This window comes from Fukomys damarensis, unplaced genomic scaffold (genome assembly GCF_012274545.1).
Source record: "Fukomys damarensis isolate Sample0158 unplaced genomic scaffold, DMR_v1.0_HiC HiC_scaffold_2, whole genome shotgun sequence".
NCBI classification, from domain to species: domain Eukaryota; kingdom Metazoa; phylum Chordata; class Mammalia; order Rodentia; family Bathyergidae; genus Fukomys; species Fukomys damarensis.
The window spans coordinates 25813526-25835824 of NW_022900914.1; the positions used below are offsets into that span (position 1 = coordinate 25813526).

Below are 22299 nucleotides of genomic sequence, written 5' to 3' on the forward strand. Positions count from 1 at the left end.
CACATGGCTAGAGTTGTGGTTTTTTAAAAGACCTCAAAATCCTTTATTCAAATGGAATTTTAGACGTGTCCTGTATGTAAGACAGGTGAGGAGGGGCTGGGCTACTGGAAGGGGTAAGGAGCTAGATTTGGCCATGCTACCCTACGCCCACTGCCAGCCACCCTGCCCTATCCAGGAAGCAGCGTTCTGCAGCCGCAGCTCTGACTTCCTGATTGTTCCTGCCTGTGCAGGCTCAGTGTAACCCCCGAGCATGTGGGCAGGAAGGGAGGGGAGGGGAACCTGAGTCCTCACAGTGCTGAGTCTGGTTCTTGTAGAAGAAACTGAAGCACTTGCCATCCTCTGTGTGAGCAGGGAAAGCTCAAGAGTGAATCCAAGGCAAGCCAACAGGCGTGCAAATGGCCACATCCACACATGGTGACAGCTGACCTGAATATGTACAGCCCTTGAGGGGACACAGAGAGAGTCAGAGGGTGACCTCTGCTTAGGAGCTGGCCGGATGTCTGAGGGGGAAGAATGAGTCCCAGCAGAGCCCACAACACAGAGCAGAGCAGAGCCAAGTCCCAGATCCTGGGCTGAGGCTCAGAGAGGTTCTGAGTCCTCCAGCCCAAGGTCGTGGAGGGCAGCACAGGTGGAAGGTAGAGTGCACTGAGCACTGGGACTGCTGCATGGACAGTAGACAAGGGCCCTGGAGGATGATCCTTGTGAGGTGCTCAGCCCTAGACCAAAGAAGCACCTCAGTTGGAGCCCAGATCCAGGAGTGGGAATCAGACCAGAGTGACTATTGGAGCACTCGTCCTGTCCAGAGAGGATGTGGTTGGGCTGAGAAATTCCACTCAGGGCCACTCATGCCAGTGGAATGTCAGCAGCCTCAAGGATGCAGCTTGCTTTGATAGAAGCTGCTGGGACACCAGCTCAGCCTTCTGTTCCAGACATGTGGTATGGTCAGGTCTGCCAGGGATCATCCTGGCTCTCAGGGACACCAGGGCAGCAGTAGGGAGGGGCTCAAGCCCATAGGAGCTGCTGAGGAGGAGGCAGGTCTGCAGAGAGCCAGGAATGTTGCAGGGCTGGTCTACTCAGTAGACTGACCCCACCCAGTGCTGGTCAGGTTAGTCACCTGTCCAGGGACTCTGCTGCCCTTGGTCTAGGCTTCCTGGCCTCATCAGCTCCCTCTGCTTTGACCTCATTCCCCTCCACAGCCCCTCCACTCTCCCCTTCTGCCAGCCAGAGCCCACCCACCCTCTTCTCCATCACACGCCTCAGTGAGACCCCACATCTCTTCTTTCTAGCACCAAGTCTGATCCAAAAATACAGCCCTTGATTCTCTAGGCAACTTGACATTTATAGCACTGTGGTTGTTACCTTGAAGACAGAAATTGTGTCTTCGTTTTCCTGAGAGCAGCAATACCTAATGGAGCACTGGACCCTTCAAGAATCCGGGAAAAGACGTTGGGACTACAGAGCCAGTCCTCCTGCACAGCCACACTGTGGGGACCCTGCTTTCTGCCTTCGGGGCCTCAGAGGCCAACTGTTGGTCATGTGTGGATGGTCATGAAGGGTGGGTTTCAAGTCTAGCTTAGGGGCCGGGGATTTAGCTCAGTGGTTTTGCCACCTGCCTTGCAAGTGCAAGGACCTGAGTTCGATTCCCCAGTACCAAAAAAAAAAAAAGCAAGTCAGGTTTGGGGAGGGATGAAAATGGAAAGCAGACGCCATGTATGTGGGTGATGTCATTCTCTCCCAATAAGTCACAATCTTAGGAGTGAAAAGAAAGGCACAAAGTAAGACCTGGAGGCCCAGGTGTCACACAGAGGAAAGGGAGGCCCAACTCCAGCTGAGGAGGTGACGGGAGCAGCTCCCTTCTGCAGCCTGGGCAGTCTGGGGCTGGGACCTTGATGCAGGAGGCTTGTGTTAGCTGCATTTCTGCATAGGCAGTAACCATGTTCAGGCCTCACCACCAAGTTGGTTCCCTCAGCAGCAGTGCTGCACATAGGAGGGTCTCGCTGCTGACCACTCCACAAGAGGCAGCCACAGCCTTGCGTGGGCTGTATTCTCCCCAGACTAGTATTTCCATATAGAAAACTGCAGCTTCAGGGACCCTTCTCCAGCACTCCCAGACCTCCCCAACATCCAAAGGGCTAACACTTGCCCCAGTAGGATCTCCAGCCTCTACCCCACCCAGTTCTTGGTGAGCAAGTGTTCTGATGGGGCTGGGTTGAATGTTTTGGCTCTCCTTGCTAGATCTCTGGCTGCCCTCATGGTCCTCCACTCACCCACTGTAAGGGCCATGTCCTACGCCCATCCTGACTCAGAATATTGGCATTTGAAGGTGAAGGTCTGAAGCTATTCTCATGGTACAGCAACTGTCCCTAAGTGGAGATTGAATAGGATTTCATGTCACTTTAATCCTCTTATCCAAGGGAGCTGGCTATCATCTTAGGAAATTCAAGGAAAAACTTTAATAGAGTGTAACAGGACCATTTGAGTGAATTCAGGGTCAGCCAGCAAAATCTGCAGTTCCATTTAGATGCTAGTCAGCACCAACTGTGTGCTGGCAAGGCAGAAAGCAGAATTCTGCCCTTGAGATGGCCTTGATACCACCTATAGCCTTCCTGATTCAAAGATATGTTCTAGATACATCTTACCAAGACCCCATCCTGGTCCCTATTGCCCAGAAGTACAAAGCACTGCTGTGTGCCCAGGGCCCATGTGGCCAAGGGAGTGGAGAGGCAGAGCCAGCCAGGAATCACATTTGAATGTGCTTGAGAGGGTGGGCAGGGCGGTATATGATCAGGGGACAGTGGTGTGAACAGGACAGGCACTGAGAAATGCAGAAGAGCACCTCATGCTTTACCTGTGAAGATGGAGAGAAACTGAGGCATGGGATGAAAACAAGTGGTCTGAAGGTTCAGCAGAGGTACTCACAGACCCTCTGCCTTCTGCGGGCTGCTGGGGTGGACAGAATCTGGCAGGGGAGACCCACCCTGGAGGAAGCCTTGGGCCTGCTGACTGCTGCTGTCTCTCTGCAGCCTCATGTTCACCAAGGTGAAGCTGCAGCAGGTGTTGAAAGGCCCAGAGGAAGCCCTCGTGACCTGCAGACAAATGCTACAGCTGTGGCAGACTCTGTACAGCTTCTCCCAGCTTGGGTGAGTGGCTCATTGTCCCTGGGGTTGTGAGGGTGGAAAGAAGGTCTGCAGGCAGTGGTTGCCAGGGTAACAGTCCTCGGCAGAGTGGCCACAGCACCTGGTAAGGTAGGGACAGTGAGGACATTTGGAGGAGATGATGGAACTTGGAGTTCACATGATCCAGTTTTAATTTCTTGACAGCCTTCTAGGATACATGTGAAGACGTGTAGGAAACTCAGAGTGCTACGAAGGTAGAGAAAACTATCACTGAGTACCTGAGGCAGGTCCTAAGCTTGTCACTGTATCTGGCGAGTCATCCACTTATAATCTCACACATTAACTGATTTTATCAGCAAAGAAAGGAAACTGATTCAGAGTTACTTAGCTGCTAAGTGATACCAGTGTTCCTGGGACTTGAACCTGGGCCTCTCGAGTCCCAGCTGTGGAGACTGTCACTTCTTTCCTGGATCTGCCTGGTAGCTGGAAGAGGAGGTGAGGTCCTGAGGAGCAGGGCACACATGTCCCGCTGAATCTACAGGAAGTCTGTTCAAGCCCACGGGACATTTGGGTTCAGCCTTTGCAGCCCAAAGGGACAGGGACCTCATGAGGGGCAGGGCATTGTCTCTACCTGGACCTCTGGCCCCACCCTCACTTTCTCCAGGACCGCTGGCTGTGGCATCCCCTTAGGCATCAGGGGGCCCCTCCCATGGTGTTTGCATTTTCAGAGGGACATAGGTGGCCCAGAAGGCCTCCATACTCCCCAGAGAAACATCTGTGCTGATGGAACAGAGGATTGTGTCACAGGGATGTGGGACACAATGAAACTCGAGGACAGGGTTAGCCCTCCCTTCATGGCCTTGGGGCCAGGAGAGCAGAACAGGACCAGCAGTGGAAGCTACCAGATGTAGGCTACGGAGTGGGGGCTTTTCAGAAAAGTGAGGGGAGGAGGCTGATATGAGAGCAGGGCTCTTCTCTTGTGAGAGGACCTGTGTTCACCTGCCTTCCTGCCCCAGAGCTGGCTGCTTCTTGTCTGTGTCCTCTCTAGGATGGCTCATGCCTGCCCACCCAGGTGGCTGCTCTTGGTGGGGCCATTCAGAGCCATAGCCAGGGCCCGTTTTAGGCCTGGCCTGTATCTCCAAGCCATAGGCTGCTGGGTACTCTCTCAGGGTGTGGGGCCAGTGGAGTTTGCCTCAAGGTTGCTTCACACCACCTCACCTACACCATCTCTGACCTGAGAGCTGGGTGGGGCGTATCACACCCACAAGCCCCTCAGCCCCTCTCCCAAGAAACTCCCCACAGCACCCCCACCCAGAGCAAGGTGGCTTCCTGGACCAGAAGCTGGATATGGGCACCTCCTGGCCTTCCCAGGAGAGAGGAACATTCATTTTTGCCTTGGTACCACAGATCAGAAACCAAGGCTTGGGGACCAGGGATTTAGCCCAGTGGTTCCACTGCCTTCTTTGAAAGTGTAAAGACTATAGTTCAATCCCCGATACCGGGAAGAAAAAAAAAAAAGAAAGAAAGAAACCAAGACTTATTATAACATACTTTGGGGCAACCTGGAATCGGGACCAGAATCCACAGCCCCAGAGTCTGGCCTACTCCCACCCTACCCAGCCAGCCTACCCCACCTCTCACCAGGCTCCCTGGCATCCCCCCTACCTCTCCTCTGTCAGGGCCATACAGCTGGCCCAATGTCCCCATCACCCCAACCCCAGGTCCCTGCTTCATGAACCCACCATCTACCCAGCCTCAGCTGCTTGGGCTTAGCCTCTCCTTAGAGGTATTTGCTACTTGCTCAACTCAAAATATCTCCTTTCTTCATCTGAGTTTAAGGCTTCTCATGCTAGTTATGGGCCTAGAACTATGTTGCAAGTAGTCCCCAAGGTGGACTATTCTGGAGCCCTAAGAGAGGCCCCTTCCAGGGATGGGAGAGAAAGCTGGAGATAGGAAATATCTATGGGTCAAGCACCTGGACAAGAAGGCAGCACTGTGCTAGGCCCCTGCCCAAGCTCTCAAGTTACTTTTATGACAGCCTTGGGAGATGGAGATTGATATGCTTGTTTTTAGGAGAGAAAGGTCATGAGAAAGGTCAGGTACCTTTGCTGAAAGTCACATAGCCAAGAAGGAGTAGCACTGTGATTTTAACCTAGTGTCTCCATGCACATCACCTGGGTGCCTACTGGGAGTAGGAAGAGGGTGGGAGAGGAAGGGAACCACCCAAGCCACTGCTTTGGTTGGTAGTTTTCTCTGATGCCTACTAAGATGCATCTGCACCCATGGGCTCAGCTTGGAAACAGTGTGAGCCTGAATTGGGATGGCAAAGGCACCTTGGTTCCTGGCATTATTTGCAGGACCATGCCCTTGGCCCCCTCGGAAGGAAGGAAAACATCACAGGCCCCTCCTCTCTAGTCTTTTCTCTAAGTTACTTGCAGGTCCAGGGCAGCAAGCATCCTTGTCGGTGGGAAGGGGCTGTCTGGGGCTGCCTGTCCGTGGAAATAATGTAACAACTCTGCTGCCTTCCTTAACTGGTGGCATCTGGCTGCACCCACCCCACCTCTACTCTGAGAACAGAGTGTGGAACTGCAAGGACCTGAGGAATTGGGTGGAGGCAAGGTGGGGTCGCTGTGCTTCTTAATCTGCCACACCAGGGTCCCACTGGCCCTCCTGGGTCCCCTGGCAGTTGAAGGTAGGGGATCCTGTGGCAGGGAATGGCACTGCTTCCCTGGGTGGGCTGGGGTACTTCTGTGTCCTTCGAATGCCAGGCTTTCCCTGGAAGCCAGTTCAGAGTCCCCACGCTCTGCCTGGCACTTGGCTAGACATTGAGAGGGTAGCAGTTGAAAGGCTAAGGCCTCGCCCTGGCCTGGGGCAGTGTCTCACCCCACCTGGTCTAGGTGGAGGGCGATTCAGTCTGGGAAAATCTCCACTCCAGCCCTGCTTCTCTGGTTGTCTCGGTCCTTCCGAGTTGTCTTGACTTGGACCTGGATTCTCAGCACCAGGGCCTGTTTGGTGTGAGGCTCCCTCATTCTCCTGCTAGCCCACTCTCTCACCAACCCTGCCCTTTTCTGCCTTCCAGAGGCCTGGAAAAAGATAGCAGCTTGGGTGAGGGGCTCACCATGAAGAAACAGAGTGGCATGCACCTGACCCTGCCTGATGCCCATGATGCTGACTCCGGTAAGAATGTGCCCTGCAGGCCACTGTTGGTGTGGGCCCACAGCTTGCCCATACCTGGGTACCACATGGAGGGTGGTATCTGCCCACCCTGACCAAACCCCCTGCTTCTCCTTGCCACCACTGCCCAAGGGCCTTGATGCTGTGGTGCTGCCCTCGGACACCTGTCAGGTAGCCCTGGGGTGGGTGGTGGGCAAGTGGAATGAGGGAGGGAGGGACCCTACCCCAGGGTGAGGGAAAGAGAGGAGACTAGGGTGTCAGGGTGTCCTGGAGCAGAGACAGTTTCCCCTTAGGCCTGTGCCAGAGGCCAGAGACTACCTAATGCCACACAGATGAGTCCAATGGAAAGGAATGGGCTGAGCTCTTTGCATTGCTAAGCTCAAAGCTGACTCTTCCTGGAAAACTTACCCTGAAAACCAAGACTTGTGAAATTCAAATGAATCCAGGAACACAAACTTACATTAAGCTGAAGACCTGATTAAAGCAAAACACCTTCTTCAAAGACACAAGAATGACTCATGCAAACAAAAGTGTGAGTGGAGTTGTGCTTAGTGGAGTTGCTCCTTTTCTTATTTCTGTGGACGCGAGCCAAGTTGCAAGTGATGGAGTTGATTCCAGCAGCCATCTTAGCCCCTGACCCTCGGTCCCATCCCAGGGTGCTGGGCTGCATGTGGATCTGCTGTCTCCAAGCAGGGAATGGTTAGGGGAAGGGTAGCTCCTTGCCTTTAGAGGGGAGGATCGTGTGCATAGTTCTTAGGACTCCATGTCTGAAATCTGAAATCATCTGTGGTTTACCCTGAGGTCTCCTGAGTTTATTGGAACCTTTACTGCCTCTGAGGGCAAGAGATAAGGTGCTCCATTTCACCTGTATGGGAATTACAAATGTCCAGTTTATGTATTCCAAGTAGAGGACCATGCCACCCACAAGTGCCCTGGGAGAGGTTTTCTGAGGGCACAGGTCTCACTTGAGCCACTGCCTAAGAACTCTTCACTTCACAGCCTCCCATGGTTCCTTTGCACATGGAGACCAATGTGCACTTGTGAAAACAGGAAGTAAAAACAGCAAAAGGAGAAAGGGAATTTCACTACCCAGACCTTAACAAATGGTGCTTCAGACTCTTCTATGCATGCCCCCACTTACTGTTTGTGAAAATGTGATCATATTCCTTTGTAACTTGCTGGTTTGTTCCCACCTGTACAGCGAGAGCATCCTTCCACACCATGTGTTTGCAGTATTACTGTAACACCTCCAGTGTCTCAGATGATTATACCTTTGCTTATTTTTAATTATCAGTATTATAGGGAGGAGTTGAATGAGCCTTTTGGCTGATATTTGTGGCTGTTTTCCTTAGGGATATGTTCCCATGAGATTTCTGCCTGCTTGCCCCTTATGAAGCCTCCTCTGCAGCTGTGGGGGAATGTAGGCAGTGGACCCTCCTTTGTGAGTCTGTGAGCTGTTTGCCAGCTGCCAGACCCTGCCACCCTGCCTTGGCCCTGGTGCCCTGTCTGTCCTTGCAGAGCTGGCATCCTAACCCTGCTGCTCAGCTCTGAACCTGCTTGCTCTGCAGGCTCTCACCGGGCATCATCCATCGCAGCTTCACGGCTGGAGGAGGCCATGTCAGAGCTGACCATGCCCACGTCGGTCTTGAAGCAGGGCCCCATGCAGCTGTGGACCACGCTGGAACAGATCTGGCTCCAGGCTGGTGAGTGTGTACCGGTGGCTGCCAGGCCTGCCCTGGAACAGGGGAGTAGTGAGGTGGTATAGAGCACTTTGGGATCAGGAGCCTGGCACAGGTTCTAATTTCAGCTCTTCTTTGCTGGCCTCAAGCAAGTCACCTAGTATGTCTGGTTCTAGGCTTTCTTCTTGGTAGCAAACATAACTGGGAGAGTTTGAAGTCAGGACTGTCTGGGTGGGTCAGGGGACTGACAGCAAGTCCCTCGCGATCACCAGCTGGCACTCCTGCCCCTGTGGAGCCCACAGGCTGGGGAGTACCAAGAGGCTGGTATCAGGAAGCCCGGACTCTGGTGTCACACAGACTGGCCAGCCCTGATTGAGGGTGCTGATGTGCAGAGTAGCCAGTGTGGCATGTAGCAGGTGCTCCCCAGGGACACAGGCAGAGCGTCCTCATGTCAGCTTGGGAGGGACTTGCTGCAGAGTGTTTGACAACTGGATGATGGTACCGAAGGTAGATTAGAGTAAAAAGAGAGAAAATTGGGGCCAAAGATGTTTAGTGTCTGAATAAAACAAATGACAGCAACAGAATGGAGAGGAAATGAGGCATCATGTGGAAGGCTGAGCCTCATCAGACCGGCCTGCCTGGCTCTAGAGCTACCTGAGGGTGCTGTCCTCATCTTTGTCTTGCTCACCCTCCTGCTTCTCCCCACCGTAGGAGGAGCCGGAGGAGAAAGTAGATGGTGGGACAGGCTGTAGAAGGTGCTTGTTAGCTCAGTTCTGAGTCCTCCCCTCATGTGTTTTGCACATATGGCCACATTAGTATGCAGCACGCCCCTGCACTCCCCATTGCAGGTTCTGAATGTGGAAAAAAAGTTGGGTCAGGATCCACAGAAAGGCTAGATTTAGGAGCATTTTCATAATGCAAATATTGCCCCACTTAGCATCTCAGGTCCCTCAGGATGCCGGGTAGGTAGGGATGGGCTCCACAGCTTGTGGATCTTAAGTAGGAGGAGGAATAGTGAAGAATCCAGAGGACAATAAACAAACCTGCTCCTAGGCAAAGATTCCCCTGCCATCTCCCAAGACGTGGAGTCATATGGACTCTCCTCTCTTGGGGGCGGAATGGAGCCCTGGCCCCGACATGTATGCATGGTGTGGGGCACAGAATCCATGCGGGGCCTCTGCACCTCCCAAGGCCTTTTGTTTTCTGATTTGCTGTGTTCACCACCATGGGCACATCCCAAGCCCGCTTGCATTTCTGCTCGCTCGCTCAGGGTGCTGGCCTGTGCTGCGGTCGTGTGAAAGGCTGGGACCCGTCAACATAAACATGACCCACAGTAAGATGCATACTGACGTTTCTTCTCTGGACATTGTCCCGGATGTCAGTCCAGTGAATGCTGTGAAGCTTGTGCCACATGAGAGCCAGGCAGGGTAGTGTAGGAGATGATCTGGGTGCAGGTAGCAGACCCAGGATTGCAGGGGCCCACACAGGGTACATGCTTATTCCTTTCTCATATAACAGTTTGGACATGACAGCCTCAACTGGAGTGACAGCTCTGCTGTCCCTAGAGTGTTTCTCTCATCTGTGCGATCCAGGGTGACTTCACGGCACAATCACATTCCAGTGTGTATGATAAATGTGGAGGAAGTGAGGAGCATTCCCTCCTGTACGGACATATCCTGGAACTTACACGGATTGCTGCCCCTTGGGATCATTGGTCAGAGCTCCATTATTACCCCAAACTGCAAAGAACTCAGACAGATGTTATTATTCTGGGTGTTCATATACCTTTTTTTTGAGACAAGGCCTTGCTGTATAGTTCTGACTGGCCTTGAACTCACTTTGTATCCCAGGCTGATTTCAAACTCATAGTGATCCTCCTGCCTCCTGCTGGCATCATAGCCAATGCGTCACCACATCCAACTTCATGAGCCCCATTAAAAATCAAGGGATGGGTCTGGGGGTGTAGCTCAGTGCCACCTGCCTCAAAAGTGCAAGGACCTGAGTTGGATCCCCGGGTTCTGACTGGCCTTGAACTCACTTTGTATCCCAGGCTGATTTCAAACTCATAGTGATCCTCCTGCCTCCTGCTGGCATCATAGCCAATGCGTCACCACATCCAACTTCATGAGCCCCATTAAAAATCAAGGGATGGGTCTGGGGGTGTAGCTCAGTGCCACCTGCCTCAAAAGTGCAAGGACCTGAGTTGGATCCCCGGGGTAATATCAAGGGATCGGACTGGGGATTTAGCTCAGTGGTGCCACCACCTGCCTCAAAAGCACAAGGTCCCGAATTTGATCCCGCTACAAAAAAAAAGAAAAAAAGCAAGGGATCGATGCACATGGTGACACCTGTCTGAAATCCCAGCTACTCAGGAGGCTGAGGCAGGAGGATTGCAAGTTTGAGCACAGCCTCACAACTTAGCAGGACCATGTTTTAAAATTTGAAAAGGGGCTGTGGATGCAGCTCAGTGATAAAGTGCTTTCCTAGCAAGTACAAAGCCTTGGGTTTCATAATGCCACCAAAAAAAAAAAAAAGAAAAAAGAAAATCAGAAGGGCAGTAGACTGCTGCATAGTGGCTGTTCACTGTGAAAATTCAAGGACTTTGGGGGCAGTCTGCACCATATGGACTCTCCCTTCCCCTGGATGACATTAGCTTCAGCATCTACTGAGCACCTGCTGGGAAAGGGCAGCCAGGAGCAGGTTACCAAGGCTGTAACTTCTCCCTAACCTGCCTGCCTAAGGCGGGCTAAGCACGTTGTCCTCAGCATCCCCAGCCCATCCCCACTAATGGTTCCACCAGCTGCCACAAATTTATAGGACGGGAAAGAGATACCTAATCATTTTGGAATGAGGTAACCCCCCTAGTTTGGTTCAAGATAAAATTGCAGCCCAGTCCATTTTGGCAAAAAGTTCCATCATGAAGCCACTCTGGATGGGAAATGTCACCTCCCTCCTCTCCCAGATCTGGCCCTCCTCCCACCCCACCCCAGCCCTCTGTACAGGCCCCAGGCAGGGAGAGAGGCCTGAGGGGTCCTGCCCATACAGTGGGGCTGTGAGATGGGAGTAGCACCAAGCCCCGAGGGTGCTCCAGGGTCCAGAGAGGTGCTTTGTGCCAGAGTAAGAGTGCTCCATGCCCTGCTCTGGAGCTGACAGTGCCAGAGAGGGGGAGATGGACTGAGGGAGCAGCTCGGGACCGTGCTTGTGAGAAGCTGGCCTGAGTCTCAGTAATCCAGTGCTGCCTGGACAGTGGCACCCTAGTTGTTTGGGTGCCCGACCTGCAGGTGCAGTCCACCCAGCTGTGGGCTCTGCACACTGGGCAGCTGTGGCAGAAGCTGGTGTTTATTACAAAATTAGTTGAGGGAGAAGCAGGTTCTCACCTTGGTCCTGCCTGCTCTCCTTTTGTCCCTCTTTGCTCTCTATTCTTGTCTTTGTTTTTCTTCACTATCCCCACTTTTCTAGCCCCCACCCCTGCCTTCAGTGCCTTCTCCCAAATCCTCCTCTTCTCTTGCTCTGATTTTTCCTCCTCTTCCTCCCAGTCTCCCCTCTCTGCAGGAAGTCATGCCAGGCCCTCAAGGCCCCTGGCCCCCAACCTCCTCAAGCTGTCTGTGCCCCAGGGCTGAAGGGCTGAAGTCAACCTCTGGATTCTCTGTGTGGCTCTCCTGGTCTTTCTCTTTCCTACCCACTGAGTCTTCTCTCATTCCTTCCTCCCTTCCCTGTCCTTTATTCTGGGTGTCCATATGTCCACATGGTCTATTCCAGGTGGGGTCAGGGATCCTTATTTCCTTTGGGGCCACTGAAACCGCCCACACTGGTGGTCAATGTTAGCCAAAGTGCATTCCTTTTAGGACTTAACATATTTCTCTCTTGCCCTGGGCATCTCTGAACCCTAAATCGACATGACTCCCTCTCTTTTCTTTCTTCTGTTTTCTCCTTCCCTTCTCTGACGTCTTGGAGCAAAGTCTCTGTAAGAAGCACACCTCGCCTGGAGAGGACCTGAGCCCCATGCCTCTGGGCCTGGGTGAGGCCCATTCCCTGGCCAGGGTTGAGAGTCTGGGCTCTGGCAAGAATGGCAGGCAGACTGGAACCAGCTCTGGGTGCAGAGTTAGAACAGGATGCCTCAGAGAAAAGTAATAAAAGGGATTCTTGCGAAGCTCCAGGGAGCAGATGTTTTCCATTTGTAGCCTGCGGAGAGAAAGCACAGAGGGAAGGAGGGGGTGGGGAAAGAGATCTAAGAGGAAGAAAACCTATCAGAGAAGGCAAAACAAGAGAGGACGCTGAGAGATAGAAAGGAGGGTGGGGGGACCAGACAGAAAGGAGGGGAGAAGCAGAGTAAAGGGGCCAAGGTCTGGGAGGGTCTTGTCCCTGGGGTGATGGACAGGGAAAATAGTAGCAGTGGGTATTCAGCCAGCCCTGGCTAGGGGAGGCCAGGATGGGTGTGGGCAGTCCTGGGCCAGGTTCCAGGCTGGGAAGGGAAGGTCCAGGCAGCATGGGCGGGGTGCCATGGCCTCCTCCTGCAGCCCTGGCTGACTGGCTGTAAGCACCATGTTTGGTAAAACAGTGCGTAGGAGCTGGGGCATCTGCCCAGGGACACTGAGGCCAGGAAGTGTGGACACACTTCAGGCCCCAGACCTGTGGGTCTTTGTGTGGGTTCAGGCCCCCACACTGCAGGCTGGACCTGTGCAGCTGTGTGCAGTGTGGCCAGAGCCCTTGGGGAGACCTCTCGTCCCTGGCTCTGCTCAGTGTCATCTGGCTTCCTGCCTAAGTGGTGACAAAGCAGCCCTCCCTGTCCTTGGGGCACATTCCCTGGTGTGTGCCCCCTCAAGCCCAGGGCCCACCTCTCCCTCCTATTGAAATCTGTTGTGTGGGTGCGCCATAAGGAGTCCCCAAGGGAGGGACCAGGAACAGACCTCTGAGGGCTCAGGAGACAGGGAAGCAAGCTGTAAACAGCCTAACGAGCTGTGCCATGGCCAAATGGGCCCAGCCTGAGGTCTGGGCATGGAAAGCCTGAGCTCTGGGCCCTCAGCCGAGCTGAGCTCCTGCCAAAGGAGTATGCAGCCTCAGGCACTGGTGTGGGGACAGCCTCCCCACCCCAATACTCATTGTCCACAGGCCTCCTTCTGCCTCTCCCTCCTTCTCTTGTGACCCTGGGGAATCTGCCACAATGGTGTGCGTTCTCCCTGCTGTGCAGGTGCTTCCTCCAGAAAGCTCTCCTTACCATACTGACCTGACGCTTGAGTGCCTGTGACACCCAGCGTTGGCACCTGTCATGGTTTAGTGGCTCAGCCACCCCCACTACCTTTCCTGTTCTTGTTCTCTTGAGAGGACCAGGCACACAGAAAATAGCTGTCCACTAGACTCTCAGTTACCAAGGTGGCTTGTTCAGAGCTCCCAGCTGCAGCTCAACAGCAGAGCAGGGGAGGAAACCTAAGACAGAAAGAGCTAAATCCCTAGCCCTTGGGCCAGACCCTAGCTAGGCTCTGGGCTCAAAGCCCATCCCCTGGCCTCGCTTCACTATGCTGTCTACCCTGACAGTCTCCTTCTCGGCCTATCTCTGAGAATGAGAATCCACCCCAGCCTCCATTGCCCACTTCTCATGGAGCCTGAGTCTCCCGAGTTCTCATCTCCAGCCTGCCCTGGCTTCCTAACCCTCTGTCACATTTTTGGACATGGCGAGCTGCTCGGATTGCACCCTGAGCTGCAGTCAGTGTTCATGCCTTGGACCCCAAGTGTCATGTGTTACAGTGAGGCCTTTGTCTCCTTTCTGAGGCCGACTGGGACAGGGAGGGGTGCCTGGGCCTGGTTTGTCCACCTCTTCCAGGAGTTCCTCTGGGGGCTATTTGTTAGATACCCAACCCCAGACATAATCTGAATGGTGTTACCTCAGCTCTCGGCCCTTGCTAGGAAGAGCTCTTGGCTGCTCCACAGCCCCACTCTGCTTGTCTCCCGCGCTCCCATCTGTGTTGCCAGCATTCTGTGACTTCCGCATGGGCACCAGCTCCAGGACAGGGCAGCTGAGCCCAGTGGGCTGCTTTGGAGAGAAGGCAGAGTGGGGTGTGAGGCCACCAAGCAGCCTTTCTACAGGTATCTGCTGTGGGCAGACACTTTGCCAGGGGACTGAATTGTGCTCTTCTGTGGGCTGTCCTGAGTTAGATCTGTTCCTGGTGATCTGCTTCTGGGTACATCTGGTCCTACTTGATGGCCAGAATCTGCTTTGGGGGAAAGCCAGACATGGCTTTGACTTTTCTTGCAGGGGGAATGGAGTGAGGCCCCATCTTTTCTACTCATTTCTTAAAGTGGAGATCACAACAGTACCTGCAGGATTAGTTATGAGGATGATTGAGAAGAAATGCTCTGTGAAGTCAGGGATTGGCCCACAGTCCATGCTCCATAAATGCAGGTTGTGGCTTTGTCACTGTAACCAGTGCCACTTGGTCTGAGCTCTGTGCTGTTCTTTAGCAGGTGCCTCCAAACCTCCTTTCTCCCTCCTCCTCCTCCTCCAACTCCTCCTCCTCCTCTCCTGTCCTTGGCAGAATTACTGCAGGACTCCATGCACATTCCTCCTCAGCCTGAGCATGACCCGTGGGTAGCAAAGTCAGCCCTGCAGCCTCCCTTCTGCCTCCAGGCCAAGGCCTCCCAGACAGCCACCAATCCACCACTTGCTGCTGCCCCCATAGCCCAGACACACCATGAACAAATTGTGTGAAGGGTCTGAAACAAACCAGACAACCCTGAGCAAATGCTCAGCTGCAGCAGACCCCATTCGTGTCCACGCTGCCAGGCCCTGAAGTCAGATGGTCCAGTGCAAACCCTGCCTTCATCACTTACTATCCACGGAGCTCTGAGCAGATGCCATCACCTCTGTGCATAGGTCCCTCATTTTGAAAGCAGGACTGACAACCCTTGTCCTCCAGGTTTGGGGCGCATTGACTGAGACAGTCTGTGTGGAGCCCTCTGCTGTGGAGTGAGCACCGTGGCCGTTACCTAGGTTACCCCTGTGCCCCACAGTAAGGGCATCGGTGCTGTGACTCTGAGAACTCAGTTCCTTAGCTCTAGGAATGCCAGCTGGGGCCTCTGCTTCTGACCCCACCTCACACCGCCTGTGGCTCTTCTGCTTCCACAGCTGAGCTGTTCATGGAGCAGAGACACCTGAAGGAGGCAGGCTTCTGCATCCAAGAGGCAGCTGGCCTCTTCCCTACCTCTCACTCGGTGCTCTATATGCGGGGCCGCCTGGCTGAGGTGAAGGGCAGCCTGGAGGAGGCCAGGCAGCTGTACCAGGAGGCACTCACGGTGAACCCGGACAGCACACGCATCATGCACAGCCTGGTGAGTCAGCTCTGCCCCTCCCCTGGCCCTGCCATGTACCTGTCCCTTGCTGGTTCTCTTCCCTCATGTCTGTCCCCTGGCGTCTGGGAGGCGGGGTGGCTCCCTCCTGCCGCACTGGGAGAGACTGCTCTCTGCATCTGCATTGATGCAAAGATCTAGAAGGGTATTTTTTATGGCTTCCTTTTTGTCATAAGGCAGTGTTCTAGCCCCAAAGAGCTTTTTCTGTTACTAGTTACCTAGCCTCATTGGAGGCCAATCTAAACCCTAAGGGTTCCCCAAATGCTTTTCCCTCTGGGGTCCTCAGGACCCTTTCTTTGGTCATTAGGCTGCCTTCTCCATTCCAGGGGAGCTCTGTGTCTCCTTGGGTTTTAGGGGTTGCTCTGGCGTGGACTGTCACACCCAGCCTGATGCAAGCCTACATTGAGTCCTAGCATTGTGTTCCACAGCCCCAGTCTGAAGGTGTAGACCCAGCATGTGGGTGCTTGACCCACCTGTGGGAAGGCCTAGGGGCTGGGAAGAAGGATGCTGGTGCTCCTGATGCATCCTTGCCACACTCTGCCTGGGTGACCATGCGCAAGTAAGGCACCTTCTCTAAGCCTCAGCTGTACTTATCCAGCCAGTGGGGACACTGGTCCTGGAACGTCACTGAATACCTGCTCTGACAGGTGGTGTGGTGGGCAGTTTCCCCTGCTGTCCTTACTGCTCCCAGAGAGTAGGTATCAGGGCAAATGTACTAATCTAAAAGCCTGCATATGCTCTAGTGATTTTTGAAGGATTGTTTTGGAGCCCATGGTTAGCAACAGTCTTCTGTCAGGGTGTGGGTTCCACTTCAGATGTCCCTTTGCCAGTAGTTTGAGAATGGCATGAGGGTATCCCTGACATCTGCCACGCAGAGAACACGGAAGTTTTGGGAGAATGGTTTCAGGTGGCTGAAAAGGTCTGATTTGTCCATGAGTAGAGCTGTAAAGAGTTGGCTTTCAAGCTATAACTCTTAGTGTAATCTCATGCATACTCAGTGATCGTGTGGTGAGGATTTTGCCAAGAGAATGGAAGCCTCACTTGGGAGAGGTGCTGGACCAAGTCATCTTTAAAAGGTCCTCTCCAGCCCTTAGCACCCTTGACTACAGAATAGAACGAGATTCCCAGCTCTGCTATTATTCCTGCTGCCTGATTTCCTCAAAAATTTCTGACTTAGGCCCATGTGAATGTTGAGCCCCTTTCAAGAATGCCTGTAAGTCTTCCACCCCAGCCATGATTTCTTTCAAGTGGCTCCTGTCGCCCTCCATTTGGTTCAGTAAATGTTTGGTTTTTTTGTAGACACATCCTCTTTCCTCCTAGAATTCAGCATTTGCTTGTCTGATAAATGCCTCGCCAGAGGTCACATCCAGAAACTTGATTAGGGAGGCGAAAGGGAGGATGTGGGCTGCCATCAGGCCCGCGGCCAGGCAGAGATGTCTGCCTGCCACTGTGTTCATGGTTATGAGCCTGCAGGCTTGGCTCTTAAAACCCTAGAAAATCCAATAACAAGTACAATTTTGAAGTAACAGTGTACCATTTTTCATTTATGCTTATTATTGTTTGTAGCTATTTTCCTGAAATTGAAGCAGTTTCCAAGGGTGGGTTTCCATGGTGACAGAATAGCCGTCCAGAGTAGCTCCCTGCAGATGTTACTGAAATGGTCCCTTTTCTCTTCCTGGTGTGTCTTGCCAATTTGATGAAATTGGAGCAAGCCAGAGCCAGGCCTACCCCCTTTTAAAGTTACCAGCAACCAGAGGGGTAGTCAGCTCCTGCGTGGGCAGCCTGTCACCTTTCCACATGCTTTGTTCCTGCCAGCTTCCCACACATGTGCATAAAGAATAGCAAATCTCAAGCCTGAGAAAGATTTACCAAGCATATTTTATTAAAGACATGGAAACACTTTGGCATGTTGATCTCCAGTGTTCCCCCATCTAAGTGTCTTCCTTATACTTGCTTAGGACTTAGGACATCTGGGATCTAATCCTGGCTCTGACCTTGATGCACTCTGGTGACTTGGGAAAGCACTTGACTTCCATGCTACTTGTGTCTCCTTTTGTAAATGGATAATATCTTCCTTGTTTCTAGGCCATAATATTGCTCTAACCAAATGAGATGTGCATGTGAAAGTTTACAGTGCAGTAACAAAGGAGACAAAGGTGCATATACACCACTGTTCTCCATTCCCTCCCAGTGACAAACATTGCTAATCAATCACGTCAGTTCTTCCCCACTTAGCATGATGTGACATGACGGGAACTACTACCAGGCAGTCAGAGTCAGCTTGACATTTATAAGGCAGAGTCATTATAAAAGTAGTCAGTAGGCAGTGAGAGGCACATTAGCTGTCTCAGCCTCTGTGAACTCTGGAAGTTGGTATATCCTTGGAGAAGTATGCAGAGGAACTGGTATCATCTCCCCCACACCCACCCAGGACGACATTGCCAAGGCAGGTCCCAGGGAAGAAATCCTGGCCTTACCACACCATTGCAGCTCTATGAGGACTCTGGTCCCTGATGGTACGAGAGGAAGGAGGGCTGTCTGTCCCCTGGAAGCCCAGCCACCCACAGCTCTGGGCTGGAAGCACTTGAATCATCCTATGAGCACTCCAAGGTCGTGGGTGAACCCCACTCCCTGGGGTCTGGGAAGAGCAGGGTGGAGGTATTCCTGGCGTGCTGCCTGACAGATGCCAGAGACTAAAGAAAGCCCACAGGATGGGAAAGGCTTTGTTTTCAGGAGCCAAGCTGCAGGCCTAAGAACATAAACTTTGGCCCGTGAGCATGTTCTCTGCCTGCCTGCCCCGGATGCTGTGGGGGATGTTTCCCTGCTTCCAGCTCTACCCTGGCCCAGCTTGACTCTTCTACCAGACCAGGCACAAAGGAGCTACACTGGCCATTCTCACTGCCGCAGGGTCCAGAGGAGACTGTCCATTGATCCCTGGTCCTGTGGGCCACCCCTACATGGGGCTCAGTAGCTCTCTGCAAGTAGAAATTGAGTCACAGGAGCAGGTCCTGACAGTCTCTGCATTAGGCCTTCTCTAGGCCACCTGAAACCCCCTCTCCTGGAACACTAAGGATGCAATTCACAGGCAGAAGACTAGTCAAGAAGGGGGAAGCCTGACCCTTACCTGCCTGCCCTTGTGGAGCATGGGAAGGGAACCAGGGTTCTCCCCAAGATCAGGGGAGGAGTCGCCCCATTGGAGGGAGCCCAAGGGCCTGTCTGAAAAGTGACCCAAGGCAGCCCACAGTTGTGTCCGTGTCCGCGTGCCTTTCCATCCTGTCACTTCGCAGGACCCCTTGATGCCAGGTAGCTCCAAGAGGGATAGGGTGCCTTGGCAAGCCAGGGCACCGAGGCAGGGTCTGATGGACGTATCTTTGAGTTCCCTCCTGGGTCCTCGAGGTCACCTGAACACAGTGTGAAGCTCTTGCTCTGGTGGTTCACAGGCAGAAATGAGAGACCCCGTGGGATGGTTCCTAGAGCAGAGAAGAAAAACTAATTTTCCCTTTCTCTTTCTGAGGTCTTGAATCCAACCCCTGTTAATAAAAGAGAAAAATGGTGAGGTGTATTAACATGTACCCCTCACATACATGACAGTGAGTAGCTCTCAGAGGTAGCTTGGAACTCCCACTTAGACAGCATCTTCACCAAAGAACAGTGCCGTCACAGAGAAGGAACGAGACAAAAGTGACCGACCTCGAGTCTCCAGGGGTGGCAGATTATGGCAAGGCCAATGAATGGGTGGACATTTGCTATATAGATTCCTATGGTGCGGTCCTTGGGCATATAAGCATCCACAGTCTCGGTGATGCATCACTTTTGTCCCCCCTTGTAAATTTTACAAGTGTCCTGCTTTTAGGCAAATGGAGAATGAGAGCTTTTCTTGTATCTGCTTTTTTTTGGTACCAGGATCAAACTCAGGTCCTTGCGGAGGCAGGCCACAGAACCACTGAGCCAAATCCCCGGCCCTTCTTATACCTGCTTGATGGTCATCAGCTCAAAACAGTCCTGTTCAGAAGGTGCCATCTTTTGGAGTACATGCTCTGCCACCTTTCAGTGCTACCATAGAAGGCCCCAACCCAGACCTCAGACAGACCCCTGCCCTCAGCTTGGCTAGGGATAGCACATGTTTTGGTGCAGGGACAACTTGAAGCCCTTGGGCATGAGTGAGCCAGTGAGGTCTCTCTGGATGGCACCTGCACTCCTCCCCAAGGACAGGCTCTGGAAGGATGGGGCTTTATGCTTTCTTCCTGAGGACGAGCTGCAGGCTGTCCCAGAGCTCTCTTTCCTGACCGTCACAGCAGCACCCTGCACATGCCTTGTGATATAACCCCAAGTGGCAGTTTCTGAAGCAGTACTGGACACAGGACAGCCTCCCGTGTCTTCACATGCCCTGGGAAGGTAGGGAGACTGTTGCAGTCACCTTTGCTTCCTTAGTGACAGCATGGCAGCATGGAACTTGTTCCCTTGTCTTCCTCTCAGTCTCAGTGTTCATTGCCTGCCTTGTTCCTTAGAGGGTTTAGGGAACCAGAGCATGGGATGGCACATTAACTTCTCATTTGCTTTACTGAAGCTCCCCAGGGAGACACCTGTGTCACTGAAGCCTGGGGCTCTGGATTGGGCTTTCAGGTGCCACGCGGATGCAGCAAAAGGGCCAGGTTTCTGAGGCCAGAGAGGTAGGCTTGCAGTAGAGCTTGTCCAGCACCCCTCTCTGGCCCTCTTCAGTGGGACATGAGGGCTGACAGACCTCAGACAGATGGACAGCCCTGCCTGCCTTCAAATTATGAAGGTGCTTGGGCACTACTTCCCCAATGGGCCAGCATTTTCTTCTGTAAATGGGGATAATAACTTAGACTCCTATGAACTCAGAGGCCTCAGATGAACTGAACACTGACAAGAGAAGTCAGTATTGGCAAATCTGTCACCGTTCACATAGAAGGCTTTATGGTGAATAGGCTGAGCCTCACCTTGGACAGGGGAATTTCCACTGGACCATACTGCTGTGGGGTGAGAGCCTGTGGCTCACAGTGCCTTGTGCTACAGGGTAGCCACGACACCCAGCAAGGTGCTGAGGGACAGGACAAGGATCTCAGAGCTGCTTTTGGGGTTGCTCCTAGGGTTCGTTAACTGGGATGTTTGTTCAGACTCCAGTACCCACAGGCTGAAAGGAGGTGCCCACAGGCTGCAGCATGGCCTTCAACTCTCCCTGAGCCCTACTTTGGCCCAGTTCTTTAACCTCCCAGGCTCCTTGTTTTCATCTGTAAAATGGTGACTGACCCCTATGGCAAGCACCTAGGGCTGTTGTTAGAATTATGCTAAATAATTTTGTAAGCTAATGGGACAGTGGTTGGTGTTATTTTTGTCTTCTTCACTTTGAAATGAAGCTCCCAGGCCATGTGCAGATGCTCTTGGTTTGCTGAGGAAAGTGGAAGCCCTGAGCCACTCCCGTTGCAGAGGCTTATTGCAGAGAAATAGCCCAGTCCTTACCGAGTCTACTGGCAATGTCTGGCCAAGATGCAGTGCTGAGGCCACAGACACTGCCTTGTGAATGGGGCCAGAGTGCACAACACAAGGCCAGGCTGAGCTGAGCCAAGGGGATGACAGCTTGCTTCAGGGAGATCTGAGTGGAGGGAGGAGGAGGATGTGAGACCTTGTCTTCGAGCTCCTCACATTGGTTAACCCAAGGCTGCTGGAGAGGAGCTGCTATGTTCTTCTCACCCCACGCTTTCACCTGTACCCATGCCAGGCTGGCTTGCCAGCTGTTTCCTGACTTTAAGGAGGAAAGGAGGACCGGGGATTTAGCTCAGTGGTGCCGCCACCTACCTCGCAGGTACAAGGTCCTGAGTTCAATCTCTGGTACCAAAAAATCCAAAAGAAAAAAGGGGCTGAGGATCTAGCTCAGTGGTTCTGCTGCCTGCCTTACAAGTGCAAGGATTGAGTTCGATCCCCAGTACCAAAAAAAAAAAAAAGGAGGAAAGTTGTCCTGAGCAACTGAGAAGTAAAACTCAGTGCCCAGCATTTCAGAGGTTCCCTAATACTAGATGGGGTGCAGTACACAGATCAGTGTGGTCTCTGATTCCTGGATCCACTCGCCTCTGCCGAGCTGAGCCCCATATGCCAGGGTCCAAGACGCTCCCCTACAGGCTGCCCCTGCCTGTGCCTTCCCTGAGCAGCGGTGCACGGCTTAGAGATACCCGGGCAGCCTGAGAGCGCAGGAGGACCCAGAAGCTTTGGCTTTTGCTCTGTGTGTCTGTTTGTGTGTGGAGAGACGGGGAGGGAAGGAGAGGGAGAGACTGACAGTGTTAAGTGGGCACCCACCTGCTCTGTCAACTCCAGTAGCCACGGAATGTTGCTTCTCTTTGGCAGGCAAGTTAAACAGGAATGTCTTGGCCATTTGACCTTTCAGTGAGGTGATTTTATTGTGAATTCTTTTTACCCCTCACCAGTAAATGTGGCCTGAGGCTGTGTGGAGGTGGAGGTGGAGGAGGAAGTGGTAGAGGGTTCTTCAGGCTTGCTACTGGGGGGGAGGTGTGAGCTGTGGCTCCCAACAGTGAGTCTGCTGGGGTCCAGAACTCCTCCTTTCCTTACTTTACTAACACTGCCCCTGGGGAGCCTCAGCTGCCGTGCTCTCCTGAGGTCCATCACCAGCTCTGCTGAGAGGTGGGGAGGCTGCGGTCTGAAGCTTCAGATCAGAATAGCGGAGCACTGTTGGCTTCACTGGTCTTTGGTGAGAAGTCCTACTACTCCCATACTTAGGAGATAAGAATTGGTGGGAGATGAACCAGGTTTATTCAAGGGCTGGTACCCTGAGAAGATGGAGAGTAATTCTTGTCCCCCCAAAAGCACCATTTTGGGGAACTCAGACACACGCAAGGACTTTTATGGCTATAGAAAGGTAGAACTGGGAAGCATGGCAGAAGACTGCGTTTGGGCCAGGGTCTTCACCATCCAGGACATGTGTCTCCTTTTTTTTTTTTTTTTTTTTCCCCTCCCCA

The 22299-nt window shown here is 53.0% G+C and overlaps 1 protein-coding gene across 1 annotated transcript in view; it reads left to right on the forward strand.

Moving 5' to 3' along the window:
• The window catches only part of Ttc7a (tetratricopeptide repeat domain 7A), a 104358-nt gene that overhangs the window by 75990 nt on the left and 6069 nt on the right, over positions 1–22299 (forward strand). Inside the window, exons 15-18 of the mRNA XM_010615787.3 lie at positions 3024–3140; positions 6196–6293; positions 7859–7993; positions 15090–15292. Of these exons, the coding sequence (XP_010614089.1) occupies positions 3024–3140; positions 6196–6293; positions 7859–7993; positions 15090–15292 (553 nt within the window). The remainder of the gene's footprint in view (positions 1–3023; positions 3141–6195; positions 6294–7858; positions 7994–15089; positions 15293–22299) is intronic.